Below are 26,463 nucleotides of genomic sequence, written 5' to 3'. Positions count from 1 at the left end.
ATAAAAGTCAATCTTGTAGCTTTATGACTTTGTTATTGTCTGCTATGCTTGTACATGTTTGTTGTGTTCTTTACATGTTGAATGTAATGGGCTCGATTTTCCAAGTCCCGAGGAGGCGGGCATGGAGGCGGGACAGCACGTAAAATCGGAGAAACTGGGGGCGGGTGGCAAACCTGCCCCCATCCCGCCTCCGTGCCCTTTTGCCAGGAGGCGGGAGGATATGCAGCTTCGGGTCCCGTCTCCTGGAGGCGGGAAAGGCTTTTAATCCTGTTAACTGCCTGTTAACATGTAGTTAACAGGCAGAAAAAAGGATTAGTGCCATTTTACCTTCTCCGGTGAAGGCTTCCCGACCTCAGAGAACCCCGCCGGGTTGGAGGAGACGTGAAGGAGGTCTGCGGCGGTCAGAGGCACCTGGAAGTAAGGTGCAGAGGTGAGTGATGGGTGCAAGTGTGGAGTGGTAAGTATGCAAGGTGAGTGATAAGTTTAAAAAAGTGTTCACTTTTTTTAAACTTCTGTAGCCTTTAGCCGTGCTGGATCGGGAGAGCAGACATCCACCTTGTCAATTTCAGGTAATGGCTGATGGACCCTCCGATCCATCAGACATCTGAAATTTACTTTTTTACAATGTTTTTTCAGTCCTCACCACAAAAACGAATCAAACTCAAGAGAATGTCAGTGTTTGACAGCTTCACAGAGCTATCAAATGCTGTCATTTCTTCTTTCAAGAAGTCTTGACAGATAGCACGTCTGACGTTGACGTGCTCCGTCAGTGACTTCTTCCCTAATTGGCTTGCTGAGCCCGCCGGGCGGGCTTAACAAGCTCAATCAGGGGAAAATCCCTTTGAATGGTCAGGCGAGGATGGAGGCAGGACATTGACACGACAAGCAGCAGACCCGTCTCCAAGTCGCCTCCATTGACTAAATCCAGCCCAATGTCTCTTTATACTTGTGTCTCTGGAGGTTTCAGTTCTATCTACACAACAATGAAATGCCTACAAATGGTTGTATTAATGGCCCTGATCCTTGCTTGCAACTGAATACGAAAGACTTTTAAGGGGCAAAGAAACATCTGTACCGATTCCTTAGAATGTTATTGCAAACATCAGTACTTTTGAATTCATTCTGATCATTCATTACACACAATTGTTGAGTTAGAATTATTATTGACGATGTCTGACCTGGGCAGTACGTGCACAGAAATATTAAGTATGGGCATGCTATGTTTGACTTTCCTTTGGTCTGTTTTACAGTGTGCATCATTTCTCTTAAGCTTTCATAAATCTCTCTAAGTGCATTAACCTTCATCTTGCTGAATAATAAGGAATTCAGTTTCCGTCGCTTCAAGTGTAATGTATAGAGCATAAGGAAAAACGAAAGCTGTTGCATATATAACAGTAAAGAAAATACGTGGAACACTCATTTTTAAAATTGCGACGACCGGTCTAAACACCTCTGTAATAAAAGTTTTAATAATGTAAACCTGAAAAGGCTATGTTAGCATACAGTGGGTCTAAGCCAGTCACTTTTCAGATTGAGATCCATTTTTCACTCCAACTTACTTGGCTTAGTTGGGTGATTTCTTTCAACTATCTGGTCGAAGTGGTAGATGGAGTGCTGTTTCAAGACAAGGTGCGCCATCTCAGGGTTGCAGTCCTACTTGAAGATGTACAGGGATGATTTAAATGCTCTTTATAAATGATCCAGTTTTCTTGTTTTATTATAGGATACATTACAAGAAAGCATGGTATGGGATCTGAGGTTGATGAATCTGCTGTGGCCCCAGTAGCCTCCAAGATTTTCATCCAGAATGGCTTGAAATTTGGCCGTGTGTGGGCGGCATTGATCTGTGAGCTGAAGGTGGATATTTGTGAGGTGCGTTTAGTGCAGGTTTTTGAATTGGTACTTTCTTCAACCGCTGCAGGTAGAAGTTGCTGCAGTTATTTTCCATGTCCTCTGCCATTACTGTCTTGTTAGTGGATGGGTCAGGCCTACTAGACCCAGACTCTCTTTCTGTTACAGAGCAGAGGGAGGTGCTGTGTCTGCAGTGGAGTTCTGTTATAGGGATAGTTCAGATGGAATTGGCTTGAGCTGCATTTTGGAAGAATATCAAAGTAGTTCTGGTGCAGTGCAAAGCCTGTCAACAAGCTGCTGGAAAACATGGTCCGTGGAGAAGCTGATCTATTTTTGGTGACTCCTTTCTACTGAAATATCTTAAAACCACTTGCAACAAGAAGCTCTGGGAGTTCACTGCTTCACTGTAGTAGAGAGAGAACCGACATCCAAAGGGTCTCTTCAGGTATGATGGAGACCTCCCTCCAGCCCGTTAGTGTTTCTGTACTCTGGGATGTTTTGGGCTCCTGCAGGTCTTTAGAAGCCTGTGAATGGGATCAAGGTGAGTGATGTTCACGCTGGGGAATGGAAGTTTCTCCCTTTCAGGCACCCCCGGTGTCGGTATCAAGCACTCCCAGGTTAAATACAGCACAGCTAGATGCTGAGTAAAGCTCCCTCTATTCGAATAACATGCCACAGCCCCAACTTAAGAGGGCCCACTACTGCATCAGTGTGACAGTTTTTTAAATTTGCCATCCCACGACCTCTCTGAATGAGATTGCCAATTAGTGCCAAATTAGGAACAGTTTTGTGCTGTAGGCCCATGCCCAATAGGGACTTGATTGAGATTGTTAAGCTTATTTCATATAGGAACCTGAGAGACTTGAATCCCATCAATCTGGGTTGCATTTAAATTAAGCTTCCAGAGGTGAAATTCTAGTGTCTAATTCAGTGCAACATCAACCAAGCTGTTTTGTAGAGACTTTTAGCATTTTATTTCAAATCCAGTAACTGTCAGGCCCTAAAGACACTTAAAGGACACATTTAGTGTAGGGATTGGTATAAATACTAGTGCACATCTACCCTGTCCTCCACAATTGATTTTCTTTCCTCTCTTGTTTTAAATCTTATTTATAAGGCTCCAAGAGGGGTGCTATGTCTAGAGCATTTTAATTTGCAGGCACACTAATGTAAGGTAGCGGAAGGGAATTTCCTTGTACACTGCATCCACTTTGTCAGCAATACATTCTTTGAAATGTTTGTTGTCAGTGCAAAAAGGCCATTAGATTTGTGAACATTGTTCGGCAGTTACATGTTGGTATGATGGCCCGAGCAATAGAACAGGGTCACATATCATCACCATTTGTAGTTACTAACGGCATCAAACAAAGGTTGTGTTCTTGCCCCAACCCTATTCAGCATACTATTTGCTGTGGTACTGCTCGGGCCTTCAAGAACTGAGACAGGGGAATCTATATTCAATAATATCATGCAAACAGTGGCCTCTTCAACCTTTGGCTGAGAACTAATTTGAAAGTAATGCAGGTAAACGTTGATGACGTGCTCTTGCTGATGACTGCATATTACTCACCCACACACTCGAGGACTTCCTACTGCTATCCGACTGCTTTGGTCGAGCAACAGAGCATTTTTGCCTTACAATCAACTTGAAAAAGACGGAAATAAAAACAGAAAATGCTGGTGAAGACTGAAGTCATGGTCCAGCCCATACCTGGTCATTGTACCACCCAAGGTTATGGACAAATTCTGCTACTTGGATAGCGTTCTTTCGCAGAATGCCATAATGAAGGACAACGTCAATTACAGTGTTCTACAACAGAACGCCCTAATCAAACCCACCGATTTGGCAGGGCTAGTTCAGCCTTTAGCAAATGCTGCTGCAGATCTGGCAGGAATGAAGGGTTACTTTGCTAACAGACATCGCTATATACCAAGTTGTTGTCCGCACCACCCTACTGTATGGATTGGAGTCGTGAATCTGCTGCTGCCATCACATTAAGCAACTTGACCATTGTGGTAAACCACTGTTGTTAGTATTGTTGTTCACCACTGTTGTTAGTACTAACAGTGAACAACAGTACTGTTGTTCACTCTTGCATATTGTTGTACTTGTCTGTGCATGCCTCAGCTGACTCCGCCCCTGGCTCCACCCTCATGGCTGGGTATAAAGGTCGCTGCTCAGAAGCCTCCGGCCCTTTTGGGTACCAGGCAACCACAAGAGGCATGCTCTGTTCTTTGGTAATAAAAGCCTGTTTATTACTTTCTCAATCTCCAGTCTTTTGTAGCAATTGATAGTGCATCAACCATTTCCACTGTGCTGTCTATGATGTATCGCTGGCATGACAGGGTGCCTAACACTGTCCTCAAGCGCTGCAATATAACTGGACTTGAGGCCACAATCAAAAAGGTCCAAGCATGTTGGTCTGGACTTGTCATTTGCAAACTTGATTGTAGAATCCCCAAAGTCACCATTAAAATCTTGCACTATTAATCCTGACCCCTGGGAAGACTCAGCTACTGATAGATCACTATTGCATCACATCTGCTGGGTCAGTTTGAATGAATTTGAGGTTGTCAAGTTGCAAGATCTAGCTGCCAAGCGCCTGGCACACAAGGCAACTCGTTTGGCTTCCATTGCGCTATGTTCGACCATATATGTGCGTCCAGGAGTGGGCTCTTCTCTCATCAGCGCGCCCACACAACCGAGACTCACCCATTGACTCGACAGGAGACTCCATCATTGAATAGTTTTTTTTCCCTTCTTCCAAGATTTCAGTGGGGATTGGTGAGACGTAGAAGGAAATAAATGTTTTAGAATTGGATCATAAATCTTTAGAAATGCCAGTGATAAACATACATGTGGAACAGAAGTCAAATCATCACTTATTTCAGCATTTCTACGGTTAAAAGACTCTACCTGGAGGTCCCCATGGAACCCCAGAAATGTAATTTTTTTTAAAATTACCTCAGTGATGCTCTTTTATTCTAATGTCACCAAACAAAATTTTGAGTACTTAATCAAAATGTAGTACAGTAGGGCAGAGACGTGTACCTACACTTGAGTCATTGTTTATACTTAACTTGCACTAAGGTGCCCCCCTTTGACATGCAGAGTATCTGAAAATATGATGTTGTAATCATGTTAAAGGATTTAGATTAATGCCTGTTTTTATGCATAAAAAATAATCATGAATAGTTGCCTAGTCAAGTTACTTTACAGCAAGTTACTTGTTATGTGTGATCAATTTAGTTAAGATGCCTACAGTACAGAACTGTTACGAATGAAGACATTAAGAAATTGAGTGTCAAGATTTACAGCATGCAGTAGATTTACGCAATTTTAACATACGGTTATTTTTGGCTATGTTCGATTTTGACTTGCTAACAATTTTGTTTGATGAGATATTAGAATAAAAAAGTGCTTTATTGCATTCAAGATAAAGGACAAAAATAGAAACCATGAAGCAAAGCAAATTTGAGCCTGGTGGGAACACTAGGTCGAACAGATTATAAACGAGGATACACAATTTTTAACAATGCTGTAGTGTCGTCGAACAGTTAATGGGCGCAGCAACAGCTTAAAAATCCCAAGATTTTGTAGCTTTGAAATCTGCATTTTATAGCCGCTCCTGTCCAATACTTTCTAAATCAGGAGAGATGCCCTTATGTTTTTCCTTGAAGGCAGAAAAACTCAACGAATGCTTTTACGTAAAATGCAATACTCTGAAACTAGGTAGTCTCTGCAGCATTAACACTGCAGCGACTGGTGTGGGATTTGTCCGGCCAGGCTGAAATCCCTGTTTGTTTCTTGGCTCCTGCCTAGCTGAAACTTTGAACTGCCTTGTTTAAAGAGAGCTCTGCACATACTTGGATGCATGCATGTGCAGAGCTGTCACTCAAAAGTTAGAAATTATAAATGTTTAGAAAGCAGATAGGGGGGAGTCCTTGCTTGATAAATGTTTAAATTATGGTCTGGTAGGTTTACGAAGTGAACCTATGAGTACTTTGTAAGCCAATTTTGACACTGCACGGGATTACATTCCATGTGGTGTCAAACTGAAGCAGTGTGAGGCTACCCCCTCCTGGAAGTCTTTCTCCACTTTGTTGTGGAGTCAGGTCAGATGCTGACTGAGTTTACACTGCCAGTTTATCTGTGTGAAGCAGTGTTTTAAATGCACTCTCAATCCCAGAGTTTGTGCTTCAGGGGATCGTTGTGTATTTCTTCCCAGCAGAAAGAATGCAGTTGCTTAGATTATACTTATCTTCAAATTTGTTGTTGGCGCTGATAACTTTTATTATACTTAAAATTATGCATTGTATGGAACCTAGCATATGCTTTAAACACATGAACAGCAAGCCAGTTGGATCATTAATTGAAAAGTAGAGTAACTTCAATCTTCCAAATTATTTGAAATGAACTTAACAGCTGCCACATGGAGTGGTTGAGGTGAATAGCAAAGATGCAATTAAGGGGAAGCTAGAGAAGTACATGAGGGAGAAAGGAACAGAAGGATATGTTGATAGGTGAGATGAAGTAAATAGAGTGGAAGGAGGCTCATGTGGAGCATAAACACCGACATTGAATAGCCTGTTTCTGTGTAAATTCTGTGTAATTCTATGTAGTTAAGCGTTTAGCCCATTCATCCTTCCACTGAAATTCCTCTGAATTGATCGTGTTTTTTACATAAAATTTTGAGTTATGTTTCTGTTTTGCAGTTTTTGAAAGAGATTTATGTATTCAAAGATAATAGAAAAGCATGCCTCCAATTCAAAGACTGCAGAAGAATGTAATGAATTTTCCCCTACTTTTTAAAGTAGGCAAGAAAACAGTATTGGAAAAAACAATGGCACTAAAAACTGACATCCCCAGGACCGGATGGTTTCCGCCCCAGGGTTTTAAAGGAAATAGGTGAGGAAATTGCAGCTACTTTAGCCATAATCCTCCAAAACTCTCAATTCAGAAATTGTCCCTTTAGACTGGAAAATTGCAAGTGTAACTCCATTATTGAAGAAAAATGGGAGAGCGAGAAACCACTTCTAAAATGTAGATGATATTTGTTAACACTCAAGATAATCTGTCTTCCTGAAAATAATGAATCTGGAGCTCTACAGATAAGCTGCTGTTTAAATTAGGTGAGGTATAGAAATAAAACTATTAAGAACTGAACCCATAGCTTCAGTTTAAGGGCAAATACTTACCTTGTCCTTTTCATAGGTGCAGGTAGAGTCCATGGTATTGAACATTGTACATGGTCTTTGCGTGTCTTGGTGTATAGAAGGCTAGCTTGTAATATTTCATTAGTCTCACTGGGGGAAATTATAGAGATATTAGTCTAACATCTGTTGTAGGGAAGTTATTGGAATCTATAATTAAGGACAAAGTGACTGACTGACTGAATTTTTTGAGGAAGTAACTAAAGTAGTAGACAGGGGTATGTCTATGGATGTAGTTTATATGGACTTCCAGAAGGCATTCTATAAGGTTTCATTTAAGAGACTGTTTGCTAAAATTAAAGATCATGGAATTGAAGGCAAATTAGTGACCTGATTCAGTATTTAGGATTTTGAAAGGAATTGATAGGGTAGGTAAATAGAGAAACTTGTACCACTGGTGCAAGAGCCTTGGACAAGGTAACATAACCTTAAAATCAGAGCCAGGCCATTCAGGAGAGAAGTTGGGAAACATTTCTTCACACAAAGGGTGGTAGAAATGTGGAAATCTCTCCCATAAAGATCAGGAGATACTAGCTCAATTAATAATTTTATATCTGAGAATGACAGATTTTTGCTAGCCAGCCAAGTGTATCAAGGGATAGGGACCCAAGGCAGGTGACTGGAATTAGGATACAGATCAGCCATGATCTCATTGAATAATGGAACAGGCTTGAGGGGCTGAATGGCCCACTCCTGTTCCTATGTTCTTATGAGCCCAGTGGTGATGTAATAGCTTCACTGGGACTCTTGTTAGATGCATTCTTCAGAAGCAACCTTGTACCGTGAAATGTCCAAGAAATTATATTTTAACTGTCTTTCAACTTTTCAGTCTAGCCAAACTATTACACAATATTGCAGTGTCTGAAGTTGTATATTGGTGCATTGAGCACACTACCACAGTTTTCAAATGTAGCTGAAGCACTTTCATTTTTTAATCTAAATTTTTATAGGTGTCTGTTCAGTAAGCCACGCTGCTGTCAATTAACTTACATACTTGTGTATTGGTAATGAAAAATAAGTGTAAAACAGTTGCTTTTATAATTTCTCCAATACTTATTTATGGAGCAATGATCTACAGCGTTCTGAGGATTGAAAACACTCGTTTGTTGGGTGGTGCATGACCTTTCATGTTTGCTTATAAACCATAATCTGGACCATGACATGTGGGGTTTGTTTTTGAATAACTGGGTTTTTTTTTTAATAGGGAAATTTAAAATCAGAGTTTGACTTTGTGCACTTCAGCTGGTAAAGTCATTGACCATTTTTGGGTAATTTGATTGTCCTTGGGTCAACATATCATGGGAAAGCATTTAAAAATGAGGAAACAAAATTCTGTGGCAATAAGGTTTTGTTTTTTTTCCCAAAAGAAAAAGCATTTTCTGTGGGTGCCAGTGATAATACTGCAGCCTTAAAATGTGGTGATCGAGAGGAGTTATCAGTTATTGGCTTACACTATAAAACTTGTAAAATATAATCATACAAAAGAATATTGAACCACGGATACCTTATGAGTTCTTTCCCTGGTAAAAAAGCCTGTCATAACTCATTTCTGTCTGCGCTCCTCATGATTTATGGGTCTCTTACATTTGCAAAAATTTGCATAACGTACAGTCACTTAATTTCATATCGTTGACGCACTGGACTTCGAGGATATATTTTTCCATGTAACCATTTGTTCCCATAACAGAAGGCATTTCAGATTTCACAAAACATCTCTTTAACCTCTTGTTAGCCTCTGGAATGTTTGCTAGTCTGCCTCTCTGGTTGCAGACTCCTCAAAGCAACTGCATATGTGCGCCTCTTTCTGTTAAGGTGATTCTGATCAATTCTGATGAAGGGTCACACTCAAGGCACCAACGTTTCTTTTTTCAAACACAATGTATTTCCAGCATCTGTTTTAAATTTAAAAGCATGTCGGTGCTTGGGAGCTGGGCATTTTCTCCCCCTATTAATTATCCAATGTCAACATCAAACACTCCCAGGCACAGTACAGCCAGCAATCGAGTATCTTTACACCAACCTCAGCACCAGTGTAATTGATCAATTTCTCCCGCAATTAGACCTTTGAGTGAGATTGCCACTTAATACCACCCACTGGAATCTTGTAGAGATTTCCTAAATTCATCAGAAGCTCGCACCCAGAGGAGAGTTTTACCTCGCCAGTCTAGGCTGGATTTGAGTTCACGTTGTCGAAAGGCCATTGCCTAACCCACTGTGGTACCCAGTCCCTTACTTCTCTCCTCTACTAAAGGCACCAACTCATGCTGGGATACATTTGTACAGGCACTAATAGCCTTTGAGCACCTCATCCAAGTGACCACTTTTCATATGTGAAGCTAGACATAATACCAGCAGCCCAGACAGAGAGGGAGCAGGATTATCACATCTGTCCTTGCTCAGTGCCTGTATATGCATTGCCTAACTGTAGTTTTTGGATAATGATCAGGAGTCCTTTGATTTTGTTTACCTCCTTAGCCCTGTCGCACCGAGGCTAATTCTGGTGCGCTACCCTTGTCCCTGCTACAATCAGCTACCTTATCACAGACCTGGGATTGAACCTGGGAGCTTCCTGATCTGGTAGACTCGCTACCACAATAGCTGCTAAGTTTACACCGCTATTGTGGCACTCTTTTATTAATTTAAGTTTCAATTGAAAATGAGTGCATTTTTGTAAAGATTTGCCAAATTAAGCTTCGAAGACTAAGAGCCACAGTGGGCACAAGATTATTGGCTCCAAGTGTGTTTACCATACTGTGGATATGAGAAAGAAGAGTACAGTATAGTGACTCATAACCATTACTAATTACATGCATCAAGGTTTCCTTTCTTTAATGTGTTGATGATTTAAGTTTTTTTCTTAAAGGTATTTAGGTCCTGTTTTATTAACGGCTTATGGGAAAGCAACTTTTGATCTGCATATTTTGCCTGATTATCCATTCTTCCTGAATTGCAGACACAATTTCATAATGAGATATACAATCGCAAAACATCCTGTTGTTCCATAGGAGGAGGAACCTTTTAGCATGCTAGGAGTTCAGAGGTGCACAATGTTTGATTGCAAAGAATGAAAAGTATTCTTGTTTAACAGGAAATACTCCAATATTGCCTGAACAGTTTTAGCTATAAACAATTGTCAAAGCGGGTGAATATTGCATATTGACTGCAAGTGTGATTTGCATTAACTGCTACTTGCATTCAGTATAGTGCCTTTAATGTAGTAAAATGTCCCAAAACTGTCTACAGCAGGGAAAGCAGACAAAAAGCATTGGTAGAAGATGCGAGGTAGATGACTGAAGATTCATGAAATAGCTGTTCTCGATGGGAGAAAGTGAGTATTGCAAAGAAAAAAGGCCAAGATGACTGTATGCTTGCCGCCTAAAGTAGAACAGAGGGGTGGTGGCGGGTGAGGGGGGGGGAATGCCAAGGAAGCAAGAATTGGAAGAGCAGAGGACATGCACTGGCACGTAAACTTGCAGGAGATTGCAGAGGTAGGGAGGGCCAAGGCCGTGGATGGATTAATAAACAAGAGATAAAATTAAGTCAATGACGCAAAATGTTAAATCTTTCTCTCTCCACAGATGCTGCCTGACCTGAGTGTTTCCAGCATTTTCTGTTTTTATTTCAGATTTCCAACATCTGCAGTATTTTGCTGTTGTTCAATAAACTAGGAATTTGAATTCAGTGCTTTAGAAGATGGGAACCAGTGGATGTTAGAGAGGCCTGGGTGATGGGGGATTAAGACTCAGTGGAAAATAGACTACAGCTGGTGTTGTTTTGGTTCAGCTGGAGCTGATGAAGGATGGAACCGGTGTAGAAAGCATCAGGGAAATCAAGACTGGAGATAACTAGCATGAATGAGGGGTTCACTGATGAAGGAGATGAGGTAAGGGCCGAGGTCAACGTTACCTGGGTGTGGAAATAAATAATCCAGTTAAATGTAGGATTTGGGGTTCTATGATTGAATTATTTAACGTTGCTTTTAAAAAATAAAAAATTTAAAAAAATAAAAAAATACTATTGGTATTGGATGAGGGCAGCATTGAGCTTGGCTGTGACAACCCCTCCAATGATCAACTATTCTACCAACACTCACTGTCCAGCCTCAAATATGGTCAATTAGGCAAGGTAGCAGTGATTATCACTGCTCAAGGAATTATACCCCAGCATGAGTTTCTGCCTTCAGGAGAGGGTGGATTGGAAGAGAAAATTATACAGGAGAAAAGTACTGTACAAAATTTCACAATTAACATGTAGCAATCCCTTCTGAGGCCAATGGGTTGAGCTGCAGATTGGGACCTTGTGCAGAATCGGGAGGCTCATCACATATCAAATCATAATGCCTGTACATTTTTATCTGCTCACTTCAAATTTCTGTTGCTGTTGACCTCTGTTTTTGTTGAGGTAGGTGTCTGTGTTTGAGGTAGAATCTACATACTGTAATGACTAGAAATTGCATTGAGGAAAAGCAGATCCAGATGGTGCAGCTGCATACCCTGACACCAGTTGGCCTGCATAAGTTAATGCCCGGGTTTTGCGATCAGCGGCGATGGGACGGCGGTTGTCGCTGGTCTCGAAGAAAGCTGCCCACAAAGATTTAGCGAGCTCTAGAGCGTGAATTTCTCCTATTCCAACGTGCCTTTCAATCTGGCGCCATCTGTAGGGGATCTGTGGCATCCAACAACAGTGATGTCCTCAAGTAGGCTGATCAGCCAATCAGATTCAAGAATTCTGACGGCAAACCAGAAAGTAAAAGGCACAATTATAATTCACTTTTTTACTCATTTTACAGAAAGTTAAATAAAGATTAGGACATACACATGCGATTAAGGTAGAAGCTGAAATATCAAACAAACTAAAAAGATAAAATACAAATTAACTATTTTAAAAAGCATGGAATTTTTATCATGAAATGGAAAGAATGACTCTCCACACTTATAAAATGAGTTTTTCAGGGCCAGAGAGGTTGATCAGTAATTATGACTTAGTACACCATTAAAAACCCCGTTACACCTCATTCAACAAGGCTTCACATTTTCAGTGATTTTTACAGCGAGTTAGTGCATAAAAAGTTGAAGTTCATATCAAATCGCTGATTCTGTATTGATTTCATGTGCAAAGACTGCAACAGCACACCCTGTTGAGGAACAGCAACAACAATGTGTATTTATATAGCGTCCTTAACCATAGTAAAATGTCCCAAAGTGCTTCACAGGAGTATTATAAGACAAAAAATTTGACGCTGAGCCATATAAGGAGAAATTAGGGCAGATGACCAAAAGCTTGGTCAAAGAGGTAGGTTTTAAGGAGCATCTTAAAGGAGGAGAGAGGGACGGAGAGGTTTAGGCAGGCAACAGAAGGCACGGCCACCAATGATTGAGCAATTATAATCAGGGATGCTCGAGGGCAGAATTAAAGGAGCGCCAATATCTCAGTTGGGGCTGTGGGGCTGAAGGAGTTTACAGAGATAGGGAGGGGTGAGGCCATGGAGGGATTTGAAATCAAGGATGAGAATTTTGATATCCAGGCGTTGCTTAACTGGGAGCCAATGCAGGTCAGCAAGCATAGGGGTGATGAGTGATCGGGACTTGGTGCGAGTTAGGACACGGGCAGCCAGATATCACTAACAGCAACTTCTGGATTTCCACCTTTACCTGTGCTTGTACGGACGCCAGCAGTCACTGTCAGTTTTGCACAGTAATGACGGCGAGCGCACTGCAAATTTCAAGTCAATATCTTTTAATGGCCAAGCCATTTGTGTCAATCTCACAAGAAGCACTTTACTGATACCTACGTGTATAGGTATCAATGTATTCAGCCTGGATGATTATCAGCTTGTCACCTTGGTTAGCTGGAGACAGATGGGCTGGGAGACCTGTCTGATGTCTTTGAATCCAACTGTGAGAGGCAACTGCGTTTGTTTGTGTAAAAGACCTTTTTGCTTTTGAAAAGAAAAAAAAGCTGGAAACACTCAGCAGGCCAGGCAGCGTCCATTTAAAAAAAAGTCCAGTTAACATGTCGAGCCATTGGCTCTTGCTCAGGACTAGGAGCTACTACAACGAGCAGCATTTAAATAGGAACACAATGAGGGAAAGGAAGCAAAACGCATGTACCCACAGGTAAAGTGTTTGGGTAGAGGACAGGAGGTGATTGAATGGCAAATGTGATGTCATCAGGAGGCATAATGAGAGAAATCAAAGAAGGAAAAGACGCATGCAAGACAAAGAGGGGGGCAGGCAAGTCGGAGGACCTTCTTGTGGGTTAGCTCCTGGGACTGGCGAGGACAGCCATTCACAGCTCCAGGATGAGCCTGGCTCGTGGGGAGGGTTACTCTGGCTGCTGCCTGCCGCTCTTTCACAGGTTAGTCCATGCCAGGGTGGCCTTGGAAAGGGAACATGCGGTGTCCACCGGTATGCTTGGGGCTTTCCGCGACCGGTGGGCACTGCAAGGCATAGTGTCTGATCGACACCGATAATATTACGATTTAAATTATGAGTGTATTTTAGTTTAATTAGATTTTATGTTTAATTATATTGGTGGTACTTCCTCAGTTTGAGAGGACACTATGCAGTTGCCTTTCGGTTAGTGTCACTATCGGTTTATTTATAAATAAGCAATTGAAGCTCTTTTTCTGCAAACTCAACGCTTGAATAACAGTGAATGACATCATCAGACAAGGTTTTTAAAAAAAATATATATTTTTGTCACAAGACAAAGTGTGAAAAACTAAAGGGGAAATAGGTAGAAAGGGAAGCATGAAAAACCAGCGGCAGGCTCCAGCGGCTCGGGAGTCTGGTCGAAGATGGGGATGGGGGAAGCAGTTTGCCAGCAAGGGCACAGACTACCCTACCAGTTGTGTTCCGATGGTGAGTGCCCACTCCAGGTACCAACCTACCCCCTGCGCGCACCCACCCCCCCCCCCCCCCCCCCAAAATGGGAGTTTTGGTTAGGGTCCTAATTTGTTATAGCTACTGTTAAGACGAAAGGGTTGCAAAGTACCTACTAGAAAAATGAGCTGCTGTTTGTCAAGTTTACGCTGAGTTTCACTTGCCAGTTCTAACTTGTATCTCTGTATAGACCTTATGCAGAAGTAGTCTTGTGGAGCTCTGTGGACCATTATGAATACTCCGATATAGGAGTTACAGTACTGATGCTAGTCTCGCTTTTGTATTATGAAGAGAGTTAACGAAGTCAATGTGAGTCAAGTTTTGCTAAAATTAGTTCAAGCTACTGCTTTGTAGTTTAGTCTTAATATAGTCTTAACCATGGTCTGACATGTTTATTCTTCCAATTTTCAAAGTATAGGAGACTGTGGGCATTGTGTCCTGACCAGTAAGCTAAATATTACAGGAAATACTCTGTTCAACATTTGGGTGATACGACAGAGCTAGAATATATGGTTGTGTGTTTATGTACATGTGAGAGAGAAAGGAGAAAATATGGTCCAACTCCAGTTTGTAGGGGACAACAGCTTGCTTAAAGGAGTGGTCCTTGACTTTTAGCACAAGAGAAATATCTGAGTAAAACCCAAAGACACAACACCTCCTGTGATGTAATCTGTTCATTCATTGGCGCCTCCCTAAGTAGTATGACCAAGATCAGAGTTCCATGGCTCAGTACCATGGGATGATAGCACATTATAGCTATTGTTTGAGTTATGTTCCTTTTATTAAAAAAAAATGTAGATAGTCATTAGTTTTGTTTGTAAATGCTAAATTGAGCAAATCAGCTTGTTTTATCGAGTTTGCTTTTTGTAATTAATGTAACCAGGGTGCAGCACACTATTGTGTTATTGACTACCGTTGTAGCAGCAGATTTTAAATTCTGCAGCTCATTCATCTGTTTCGGTGCCAATCAAGATCTTGAGTCAAAAAATTCAGTCGTGATATGTAATTGATGTGGTGGAAACTCAAAGGGTTTCTGAGAATGGAATGTACTCTGGTTACTTTTACTAATCTCCATAGAAACGCTTTCTCATGGGCGAACAGATTTTAATCAATCAATATGAGTTGTACTAGAGCTAGTTTAAATTTGATCTGATTTAATTAAAACCTAATGTTTTATTTAATGAGTTCATTCTTGTTCATGGGAAAACCTTTCAGTGGTGCATTGAAACATGTTGAGGCTTAGCATGCAAAGATGTTAGTACTGCATAGTGCCCTCTAATGTACCATAAGTTTTATGAATTGGCAACAAAATGACTTTGTTTTTAAAGAAACTTGTGTAGTTTGATATTTCTTTTGCTTTATGTATGATGCTACAACTCGAAGGGGTTTCTATATTGCCAACCTTCTGCTCACACATTGTCTGAAGTTTGTTAACTGAGAAGAAAAACAGGCCAATATAACGATGATATGGTGCATACTACATGATTGGGTGGTGAAAATATAAACATTATTAGCAGTACACCGGCTCACTAAGGTGAGGTGTAGGACACTAAGTCAGGTAGCAGCAGGCTACAATTTAAGAGACAGAAATGGCACTTTGGAGGTTGTGCTGATAGGCAGCAAAAATCTCTTTATACCTCTAAATTTGTGTTTTTTGCTGGAAATTGTGACTTTCTCACAACCCGCTTGCCCTTTTGAAAAAGGAAGGAAGGCTTGCATTTATATAGCGCCTTTCACGATCAGCAGACGTCCCAAAGCGCTTTCCAGCCAATGAAGTACTTTTTGAAGTGGAGTCGCTGTTGTAATGTAGGAAACACGGCAGCCAATTTGCGCACAGCAAGCTCCCACAAACAGCAATGTTGAGAGACAAATATTGACCAGGACACCAGGGATGACTCCCCTGCTCCTCTTTGAAATAGCGCCATGGGATCTTTTGCATCAAACCATGGCCCCGTCTGCTCTCAGGTGGACGTCTCATCCGAAAGACAGCACCTCCGACAGTGCAGCACTCCTTCTATACTGCACTGGAGTATCAGCCGGGTCTCTGGAGTGGGACTTGAATACACAACCTTCTAACTCCGGCCAACAGTGCTACCCACTGAGCCACGGCTGACAGAGAGCTGAGGATAACTTGGCCTGTGGGAGTAGGCTTCTTAAAATTGAATACCACTTTTTAATTTTTGACTGTCGGGTTAGTTTTTTTGCTTATTAATTATGTGGATTTAATAACGTGAACTAATGATGGGGATGGAATGTAGGCAGCAGGATTTAAGTGAGTTGGAGTGTATAAGGAGCAGACCTGAAGCCGCCAGCTGGTGAAGAGCGCTTTGGAGAAGTAGGGCTGGATTTTCCTAAGCCCCTGGAGTCGGGTTGGAGGCGTGCGGGTGATAAAAATCGGAGATCCGGGGGTCCCGACCCCATCCCGCCTCCATGTCAATTTCATAGGAGTCAGGTTGCCGACAAGTGCTGGAACCCGACTCCCAGAGGCGGGAAGGGATTAAAGGCAATTAAACTGCCTGTTAACAGGTAGTTAACAGGTAGTTTTTTGCCTATTCGCGATTTTTATTCCTGGTTTGTGGGCTTCCCGACAGCTCCAAACCACGAAAAGTTTTCGAGGCGGGACGTGGGTCTGAGGTCTTGGAGGGGTCGAGATGCCCAGTGTTCAGGTGAGTGAGGGGTGCAGGAGTGCAAAGGTAAGTGTTTTGCAAGTGTTTAAAGTGTTTAAATAAGTTTAACTTACTTTTACTTACCTTTACAGGAGTCCTGCATTCTGGTGTCGGGAGTCGGCTGCAAGAACCACAGAAGCTCCGATTTAATAAAAAAAAAAAAAAAATCAGCTTCTTGGTTTCTGCAGCAAAATGATTTTAAAGTTATCCTGAGAAAGGACTGAGGCTGAATTAGCAGTTTTTCAGTGCTTGATAGCTTCAAACAGCTGTTAAACACTGATATTTCATCTGCCAAAAGCTTTTGACAGATGAAATGTCAATCTCTGACGTCACCTGTTGCCAGGTGGCCCTTAATTGGCCTGCTGAGCCCACAGGGCGGGCTCAACAAGGTCAATCAGAGGAAAATCCAGTGGGTTGGCCACATCTCCATGGAGGCGGGACAACAAGCCCGAATGTGGGTTTCCCACCTCCAACCCGCCCCCGTAGCAAAATCCAGCCCGTAGAGTCTTAAAGTGAAGACAATGTGTATAATGTTTTCAGCAGTGATGTGTGGACAGAGGTAGGTGACATTCTAGTGGTGGAAATAGCAGTCTTGGTGATGAGTAGTGTAGGAATTTGTAGCTCAGCTCACAGCCAAACATGACACAAAGATTGTGCATCATCAGGTTTACTCTGAGCGAGTAGCTAGGAAGTGGTATGAAATCAGAATCCAGGATTTCTGGTGGAGCCATACTGGATGACTTCAGTCTTCAGTTCTAGAAAGTTTAGTTTTTCCACTCAACGGCACTTCAAATAAAAGATGGCATTAATCAGCAGCTATTCCTACTTTACAACAAAGGGTGAATGAGCTTTGCGAAGCTCCCAAGACTGGTTTTAATTGACCAGGTCTAATTTTCCTTGTGCAACTGCAACAGTTCTCGTCAGTCCCTTGTACACTAAGGGGAAAAAGAACACACACTGCACGCATGCACTCACGTGTGTGTGCGCGCACACAGATAATTCTACATTAAATTTCACTTTTTAAAAAAAAAAAAAAAAAATGGTAGAATTGATTTTCGCAGTTACGTAATGAATGGCACGTCATCTAACATGGGTAAAAGCTGTTAAATACATATAATTTAATAAGAATCAAATATGAAAGAACATAATGAAGGAAAAACTCCAAATGCTGTAAATCTGAAATAAAAATTGGAAATGCTGGAAATACACCGCAGTTCAGTTTGTTCTGAAGACGGGTACAAATCCAAAACATCATATACTTGTCTTTTCTCTTGATGGATGCTATGTCCTTCTGGCATTTTCTGTTTCAATAATCAATCTGATTATCAGACCAACCAGCACCAACAAAATTTCACCTTGATCTTCAGACGTGGAGCTTTCCAGGTTTTTTCATTGCCAGAATTTAAGCTTAACTTGATTTCATGTTAGCCTGTCAGAATTAGATCAAAAGATCCTGTGGAAAAAGCCGGTTGTGTTAACAAGGAGACTGGTCTACATCTCAATCTCATCCATGCTTTGAAGGTCCACCATCTTCTCCCTTCCAGTGTCTCGGGTCCCCAGAATCTTTCTACTTCTCTATTTATAACTTTTTTTTCCATGACTCTTTGCTTCTTACACTGTAGCTCTGCTCCCATCACTGGTTTATTCATATCTTCGTTTTCCCTATGCTTAATCCATCCCTGCTGTCTTCATATGCTTTCCAAAATGTTCAACCTTCATTTCTGGGTTTTTCACATGCTAGCTTTCCTGGTCTTTGATAAAGATTGATGGCAGTCAGTCACATTGCCTTCTGGGCCTGCTGCACTGTGCTCATGGTCAGACATGGTAGGAAAAAATGCTATTTGGCTTCCTAGAAGATGAGAAAATATTTGTCGGGAAATTGGCAATCATCCCAGTCGCGTTGTAATAGTCACCCCGGGAAAAGAAATAAATGCATTTGTGTATGATGGTTATGTCATTGTATGTCAGGGAATTGTTTCCAATCAGTACATCGTCAGGAAGTATACTTTGAATATTGGCATGAGTTGCAGGTAATTCTTAAAGTTCATAAGATTACACAAAACTGGCTTGCACTTGGTGAACAGATCACTCACACTAAACATTATCTGCAGGACTAACCCCTAAGGACTCATTGGAGCAGTTGAAACTAATTTATACAAAGAAATCCTTGAAAAAAAAATCATCGATTTCATTAAAATCCTTAAGTTTCAGCTAGTTTCCACCCAATACTTAATCAAAGTTCAATTCCATATGGAATTGGATATTGTCTGCCTGCATCTTTAAAGGTGGAATGGTCATTTTGATGGCAGTATCACCAAGTGGATTTTGCAGACATCTGTTAATGTTAATGACTGCAATATTTGCATTTTTTTAAATGCCCACCATCATATATGCCACTTACAATATGAATTAGGCATGTTGGTAGCTACTACACAGCAGATGACAAATCGATTTCAGCTTTACAATAGCACCAAGAAACTAAATTGGATTAATTATTTTCTAAATAGGTAACTAACCTCTGCATCCTATCATAAACATTCTAATGGAATGGCTGTGATTAATCTTTATAATGTTAATTAACTTGGTCAAGGTAATTAGAATATTTCAGTTTACAAATAACAGCATGGAGCAGAAAAGGAGAATGTACCTCTGAGGCTGTTGTCTTGTATCACCTGGAAATCTGCGCTGGAAAGTGCCTGTTACCAATTTCTGTGACAGGTGATACATTTATTTATTTCCTTTTGGGTTTTCTCCCTTTAGATATGTATTTGCACAGCCTCCAAAATGGTACTGTTTTAAGAATTGATCCAGAGGTATGACTTGGAGAGTACCACCCAGTTTCTCCAAAGAGAGGTTTTCATGACCCACCAACCGTTCCCCACTTTTTATTTCTCGGAATATTTATTTAAGCTCAGTTGTTCTTTGAACTGACTGTGCACTGTCTTTCATGGGTAATGTTTATGCGGGAAATGTTTTTTGTATGGGAGAGGTGTTTCACGAGCATTACAAATCAGCTGTACATCACAGATCAAAACAGAGCAACAATGTGTAGAAGGTCCTTCAGTGAAATATAAATTACAGTAAATAACAAAACCTTAAATTACATTACATTTTAACAACACAATTTTGCATGCTGCAGGAAGTTACAGGGACACGGAGGGGTGAAGCCATGGAAGTGTAATGGGCAAGCTGGAATTCATGCAGCGTAAGTTATGGGCAACAGGGCTTTGGATGAGCTGCAGTTTATGAAACGTGTGGGCATGTGATGCCAACCAGAGCAATATTGGAGGAATCGAGTCTGGAGTTGACCGGCATCGATGAGGGTTTCAGTAGCAGATGGACAATGGTAAAGAGGTGGAAGGCGGCCTTGGTGATGGAGAGTATATGGTGTCAAAAGCTCAGCTCGGTGTTGTTGAATGGAATGCTGAGGTTCAGCCTCACTCAGTGGCTGGGAATAGGGTGGAGTCATGGCGACAGCATGGAGATTGAAGATTAACCAGGATTAGGCATGGTATCTATAATTATGGTTGAGAATATCTGTTAATGGGGATTAATATAATATGTATTGATGGTGTAAATTTGATGATCAAGTACAATTTAGTTGAAGGAAAAGCAGAAAGTGCTAATTAGGGAACTGATGTCGGGCTAGGAAGCTGTACTGAGTGGAGTTCTCCAAACATTGGTCTTGGAGGCTCCTACGTTTACCATCTACATAAATGACTTAGATTCAGAAACCTAATGCAAGTTGGTGAAATTTGTATGTGATGATACTAAACAGAGGTGGGGGCGGGGAGTTAGTCAAGCCTCATGAAGCGGTCAAGGAACATCACAAGGGCCTAGACGAAATTTAGAAGTGGGGAAGAATGTAGAAAATAAAATTGAACACCGATATATGTAAGGTGTTGCATATTGCAAGATTGAGCTAACAAGCTTTCATTTGTACAGCACTTTTCGCTCTTCAGGGCACCCCCAAAGCATTTCACAGCTAATGAATCACTGCTGTTTGGAGGTAAACACAGCAGCCAATTTGAACAAAGCCAGGCCCTATAAACAACAAATGACCTAAATAGATCTGTTTTGGTACTGTTAGTGGAGGGATGAATTTTGGCCAGACATCGGGAGAACTCCCTGCTCTTTTTTGGAAAAAGTTCCATGGAATCTTTGAAGTACATCTGAAAGGCAGAATGGGCCTCAGTTTAATGTCTCGTTGAAAATAGGGCGCCTCTGATAATGCAGAACTCCTTCAGCACTGTACTAAAGTGTCAGCCTACATCAGGTACTCGAGTCCTGGAGTGGAGCTTGAACCCACAACATTCTGACTCTGAGATGAGAGCACTGCTACTGCTTGGTGTCAGGAAAAAATGGGGATATATTTATTCTGTGAATAAAGTCGAAATAGTTAAGGAACGAGCACAAGATCTGGATGTATAGTAGACTCCATACTTAACACACCCAGACATTGCAAAGCAACACTTAAAGAAGTAAACAAAATTCTGAGCTATATTGCTCAACCATTGCAGTGCAAGCCTGAGGCGGTCATGCTGAAGGCGTATAATTCTCAACAGATGCTACCTGACCATTTCAGCATTTTCTGTTTTTATTTCAGATTTCCAGCATCTGCAGTGTTTTGCTTTTGATATTCTCTGGTTCAGCTGCAGCTTAAAACTGCAATCCGTTCTGATTACCAAAGCACCAGGAAGCATCCACACCTTGAAGCAATGCAGAGAAAAGACTAGAGGCTGATCCTAGTGTCAGAGGACTTAAATTAGGAAAGATTTTTTTTTTAATCAGTCTCTTCAGTCTTGAAAAGAGTTTCATGAGAGGAGACTTCATAGAAGTATATGATACTAAGTAGAATACAAAGGTTAGTCAGAATAGTATTTCAAATTAAACCAGGAGAACTCCCTGCTCTTCCAAAAATTGCCATGGGATCTTTTATGTCGACTTGAAAGGCATGACTGCAGGACAAGGGATTATAGGTACAAACTGTAAGAGGCATCTTGAGAACTGGTGCCAGAGAGTGCTGTTTCACTCAGTGATTAATACCTGAACTTGTTCTATAGGTAGAGTAGTAGAGGCAAAAGCTCTGGATTCATTTAAGAGACTGTTACTTACTGTGATGAGAGAAATTATATGATTCTCGAAGGATGAGCTAGTTGCGCCGAATGGCCTCCACGATTTGTACTTCTCTCTGTGGTCTTGTTGTCTTTGAACAATGTGAATGCATTCAGCCAGATACAAAAAGTGGATTCATTGTGCAAGGCATTGTGAATCCAGTGAGATTTTTGGTGCGCCTGATGTACGCGAAACCATGTGCTGCTGACTCAACTGAAAGTTCCTTGGCGAATGTTATTTGCCATTAATTTGTTTATTACTGGCCTTAGTCCAACAACTGATCATTTTGAGTATTGCCAGTTTCATTTCTCTAATTTTTATGGCCTGGGAAAAGTAACTTGAAGTGGCATGTAGGGGGAATGCATTTTCTTCCAATATAAAGAAACCAAATACTGAACAACTGAATAATGTCCTGGCTTTGCCAACTTTCCCTGAGAACATCTGGATAATGACATTTTCAGTGTTCTTGATTTTTTTTAATCCAATAGCATGTTTCGGACAATTGCTTAATTTTCAGAATAATTGAAAGAGCTGCCACCGTTATCAGTATGTTTTTAGAATGTATATGCAAAATGAAATATTTCACTGGTAAGTGACAGCTATTTCCCAGTGCTGTTTTTGCACAGTAGTTCTTCATAGATCTTAAACTTCAGAATTAATGATGAATAGTTTCATTGTAGGGAGATAATATATCTGCTTAAATAAATATAACAGTGAGTGAAATGCTCCCTGATGGCCTAATGTGTAAAGGCACTGCCTGGTATAGTACTAAGCCATAAGTCCCCAGATTTGATTCTCATTCTGTCGTATTAACTGATCTTACAAAGGTGCCATCATTGGATTGCTACATCTGACCTCTCAGTTCCAGCCTAGGGAAGGGATAGTTGAGCTTGGTTCTCATTCCTATAGGCATTCGGTTACTCCAGGGAAGTATGCAAGTATTGATGGGTAAGAATAGTACTGTACAAGGTTTGGCTGTTATACCTTTCATGATCAAAAAAATTATTGCTACTCACTGTCCAGGTTCATACAAAGAATAGCCATTTGGGGGAAATGCATTCACCCCAACAATGGGGAGAGGAGGAAAGATAACTAGGAAATACTGCCATCCATCACTGATTTTAAGAATTGTTTCCAAAGTGATACCATTCAACTGGGAATGGCAAAGAATGGACTTTGCAATGTGGGGAAGAGAAAATGAGAGAGGAAAGTTATAGTCGGTACTTCCCGGTGACTGACTACAGGAGGAGTTCTGAGCAGTTATACTCGGTACTTCCTGGTGACTGACTACAGGCGGTGTTCTGAGCAGTTATACTCGGTACTTCCTGGTGACTGACGACAGGAGGTGTGCTGAGCAGCTAATCCTCTTGTTTGGAGAATTGTCAGACCAGACAGACCCCCCAAAAAATTATGGAAAAAGTGGGGGGGGCGGGGGGTGAAAAACACCCCAGCCGGGGGGGGGGGGGGGGGGGGGGGGGGGGGAGGTGAAAAACACCCCAGCTAGCCAAAAAAGTAAATCAGAAATAAAAATGTGCGAGCATGCTATCATAGCTGGGCTCTGAAATAGAGGTGTATTATAAAGAGACAAGGTCATTTCCAGTCATGCATAATAACTAGAATTAGTTTATGTGGTAAGCATAGGAGTATTTTCATTGAAACTAAAAGTTTGAGGATTTAATAGTATTACTATTCTCTTTGATATTTGAAGTCCCGAGCAACATTTAATGTAATGTTGATATAGGTCTAGAAGTGCCTGTTGGATGTCACATTGTATTATCAAACTACTTGTCAATGCTTTTTTAAGATTTGGATAGATCTTGGATACAAAGGGTAAGAAGCAGATAGCTGGGATATAGAGATAATGCTATTTCCTTAAGGAAGTCAGATGCTGTGCCACTGTCCTGGTCATCCAGTGGAAAAAAGTCTCTCTGGCCCCAGAGGATAACATTGGAGAATTTTGTGAACTCCATCCTCATTTTCCCCAGTCCCATAATACCAAACGACGACAGCTTGTGTGAGTGGGCTCCATGGCTCCATGACTTCTACTAGCTTTACCGTGGGTCACTTCCACACTCTAGCAAAATGTTGCAAGGGGGAGTAAAGAGGCCACCATTGGCAGGGCAGTGTAATTAAGCACAATAAGTTTTCCATTATAAATGTGGACATAGGAATTTATAATGAAAATATAGGACAGAATATATGACTTTAAAGAGCCCTGGTACATATTTCACCCACATCGAACCTCACCACTTGAATGTGACTGTTGATCTTGAGTCCCTGTGTGAATTGCCACAGAAGATTGACTGGTTGTACTTCAGATTCAAACATTTTAATAAACAGTCTGCAAGCATGACCTGAGCTTCCGGTCGCCTGTTACTTTAATTCTCCGCTCCACTCCCACTCTGTCCTCGGCCACTTACACTGTTCCAACGAAGCTCAACGTAAGCTCGAGGAGCAGCACCTCATCTTTGGATTAGGCACTTTACAGCCTTCTGGACTCAACTTTGAGTTCAGCAGTTTCAGACCATAACCTCTGCCCCTGTTTTTTCAGACGGCAGCTATTGCTGATGATTCTGATATTCCCATTTACACCTCTTCTAGACCCATCTTTTGTTTCTTTGTCCTTTTACCATCTCCTCTTGCTTTGCGCCATCAAACCATTTGTCATTTAATCACTCCTGACTTCCACCCTATCACAGACCTTCCCTTTTGTTCTTTCCTCCCCTCCCCCCTTTCCCTGCCCCTGCACTTGCTTAAAAATCTGACCAAGTCATTGACCTGAAACGTTAACTCTGTTTCTCTCTCCATAGATGCTGCCTGACCTGCTGAGTGCTTCCAGCATTTTCTGTTTTTATTTTAATGAACAGTATTGTGCAAGAGGTTGTTGGGCAAATAATCATCAATGTCCTGAACAGTGAACAAATAACCAAAGAAAGTTTGACACTTGGATCAAGATTATTCACTTAAGTCAAATAAAAACAGAAAATGCTGGAAATATGTTCGATCTCGAGCTTTTTCCAGTTCTGGCGAAGGGTCATCGACCTGAAACATTAACTCTGTTTCTCTCTCCACAGATGCTGCCTGACTTGCTGAGTATTTCCAGCATTTTCATATTTTATTCACTTAAGTGTTATGGTTGAAATTATTTGCAATAGGTTAGGTCTGTTGGAACTCTAAGGATTGGATTTTGTGACTACTTTTATGAAAGAGTTTGGCATACTGAATCATCTTCGTTTTGGGTTTATCTCTTCTCTCTTATCACCCCCCCCCCCCCCCCCCCCCACCAAAGAAATCTGGTCCGACCAGAAATGGATGTAGCTTACTTTCTAAATTATGGCTTGTGTATAGTGTTTGTATTGGAAAGCCAGCATTGCTTGTAGCTCTAGCTTAGCTAGAAGAGTAGGTGCATTCCAGGTCTCAGTCAGCCAAGCCTTCATCTCACCTGAAATGAGTGTAGGAATGTGGCAGATTTCTGCCCATATCTCAAACTATTTCCTAAACTGTTATCCTGTCATGTTATTCAAGAAGGATGTACATCTTTTTTTTAAAGCATAAGGGTTTTTCAAATATTTATCAAACAATGAGAATTTTTTCTTACAAACTGTATATAAACCTAATTATGTACAGAGAGCAGGAAAGCATGCTATCAAGTTAAGTATGGTACAGGTAGACTATCCTTTATCCGAACTTCCGAAAACCTCTAAAAACCGAAAGTTTTTTTGTTCAGCGTAAGTCATGCGCATGACATGACCAGAGTGGCGCACGACTTACGCTGAGCAGGGCAGAGGGTCACAGAGTTCCCTCCCGGGTAGGAGATTGCAGGCCGAGCCGGGCAGTGTGAAGGAGGTACTGGGAGAGTGAACCCAACAATACAGCGGCCCGTCCGATATTCTTTTCCCTCCCCCCCCCCCCCACCCCCCTGACCTGATTTGCGGGCCAGCTTAGTAGGAGTCAGCCGATATCCGGCTTTCCAGAGAAGCAGGAAGGGGGATGAGACACGGAACAGTCGCAAGAGGTAGCCTGAACTTTTACAATTTATATTAAATACAAATTTCCCAGTCTTATAATAATACCTTCTGAAATCCGAAAAATTCCGAAAACCAAAACTCAGCTGGCCCCAAGGCTTTCAGATAAGGGATAGTTACCTGTATTGGGAAACTGATGAACCAAATTCAGAGAGTGAATAATATGTAGTGTAATGTATATCCATCATTATACTTCATATACCAATGAAACCTACACCACAACAGTGACATGAGGTAATTGTTGATGAGCTAGGATACCTGTGTCATATTCATGTCCTTAGCAACAAGGTCAGAGCAATTCTGCTTTAGGATGTGGATTCTTCCATGTAGTTGTTATGCAGATGTTTTTCAAGCCTATACAATGAAAGTAGCTCAAGGTGGATAAACTAACTTTTTTTCTCTGAGATAGAAGTTTTCAGAAGAAATGGGACAAATGTGTTTGTTCGTTTGTTTGACTAGGACTCTTTTATTGAATTGTGGAAGATAATTATAGTTACGAATTTCATACTGTCGTATGGGAAGAGGAGGAATTACCACCTCCCCAAAAAGTTTTATTCTACCTTTCTCAGTACAAATGGTGACCATGATGATATAATGCCTGTTAACTTCAGTTCTAACAATATGTTGATGATTTTGGTTATAGCTGTACCTAAAATGGGAGGCTCAAGGTATTCTTGGCCTAATGTCTTATCATGTAACTTAGAAAGC

At 41.2% G+C, this 26,463-nt stretch overlaps 1 protein-coding gene across 4 annotated transcripts in view; it reads left to right on the top strand.

Annotated features, from left to right (window-relative positions):
• agpat5 (1-acylglycerol-3-phosphate O-acyltransferase 5 (lysophosphatidic acid acyltransferase, epsilon)) overlaps positions 1–26,463 on the top strand; it is a 128,399-nt gene that overhangs the window by 80,261 nt on the left and 21,675 nt on the right. The window contains exon 7 of one of the 4 annotated variants that reach the window (XM_085996452.1): positions 1,724–8,422. The exons of the other annotated variants lie outside the window; for them this stretch is intronic. Within the exon in view, the coding sequence (XP_085852578.1) occupies positions 1,724–1,974 (251 nt within the window). The 3' untranslated portion in view covers positions 1,975–8,422. Of the gene's footprint in view, positions 1–1,723; positions 8,423–26,463 lie in introns of those variants that run through there. 4 annotated transcript variants of the gene reach the window in all.

This window comes from Somniosus microcephalus, chromosome 9, assembly GCF_052327205.1.
Source record: "Somniosus microcephalus isolate GS21.2 chromosome 9, FLI_Smic_1.0, whole genome shotgun sequence".
NCBI lineage: Eukaryota > Metazoa > Chordata > Chondrichthyes > Squaliformes > Somniosidae > Somniosus > Somniosus microcephalus.
The sequence above is the reverse complement of the archived record's forward strand: the minus strand, read 5'-3'. Positions and strand labels throughout refer to the sequence as shown.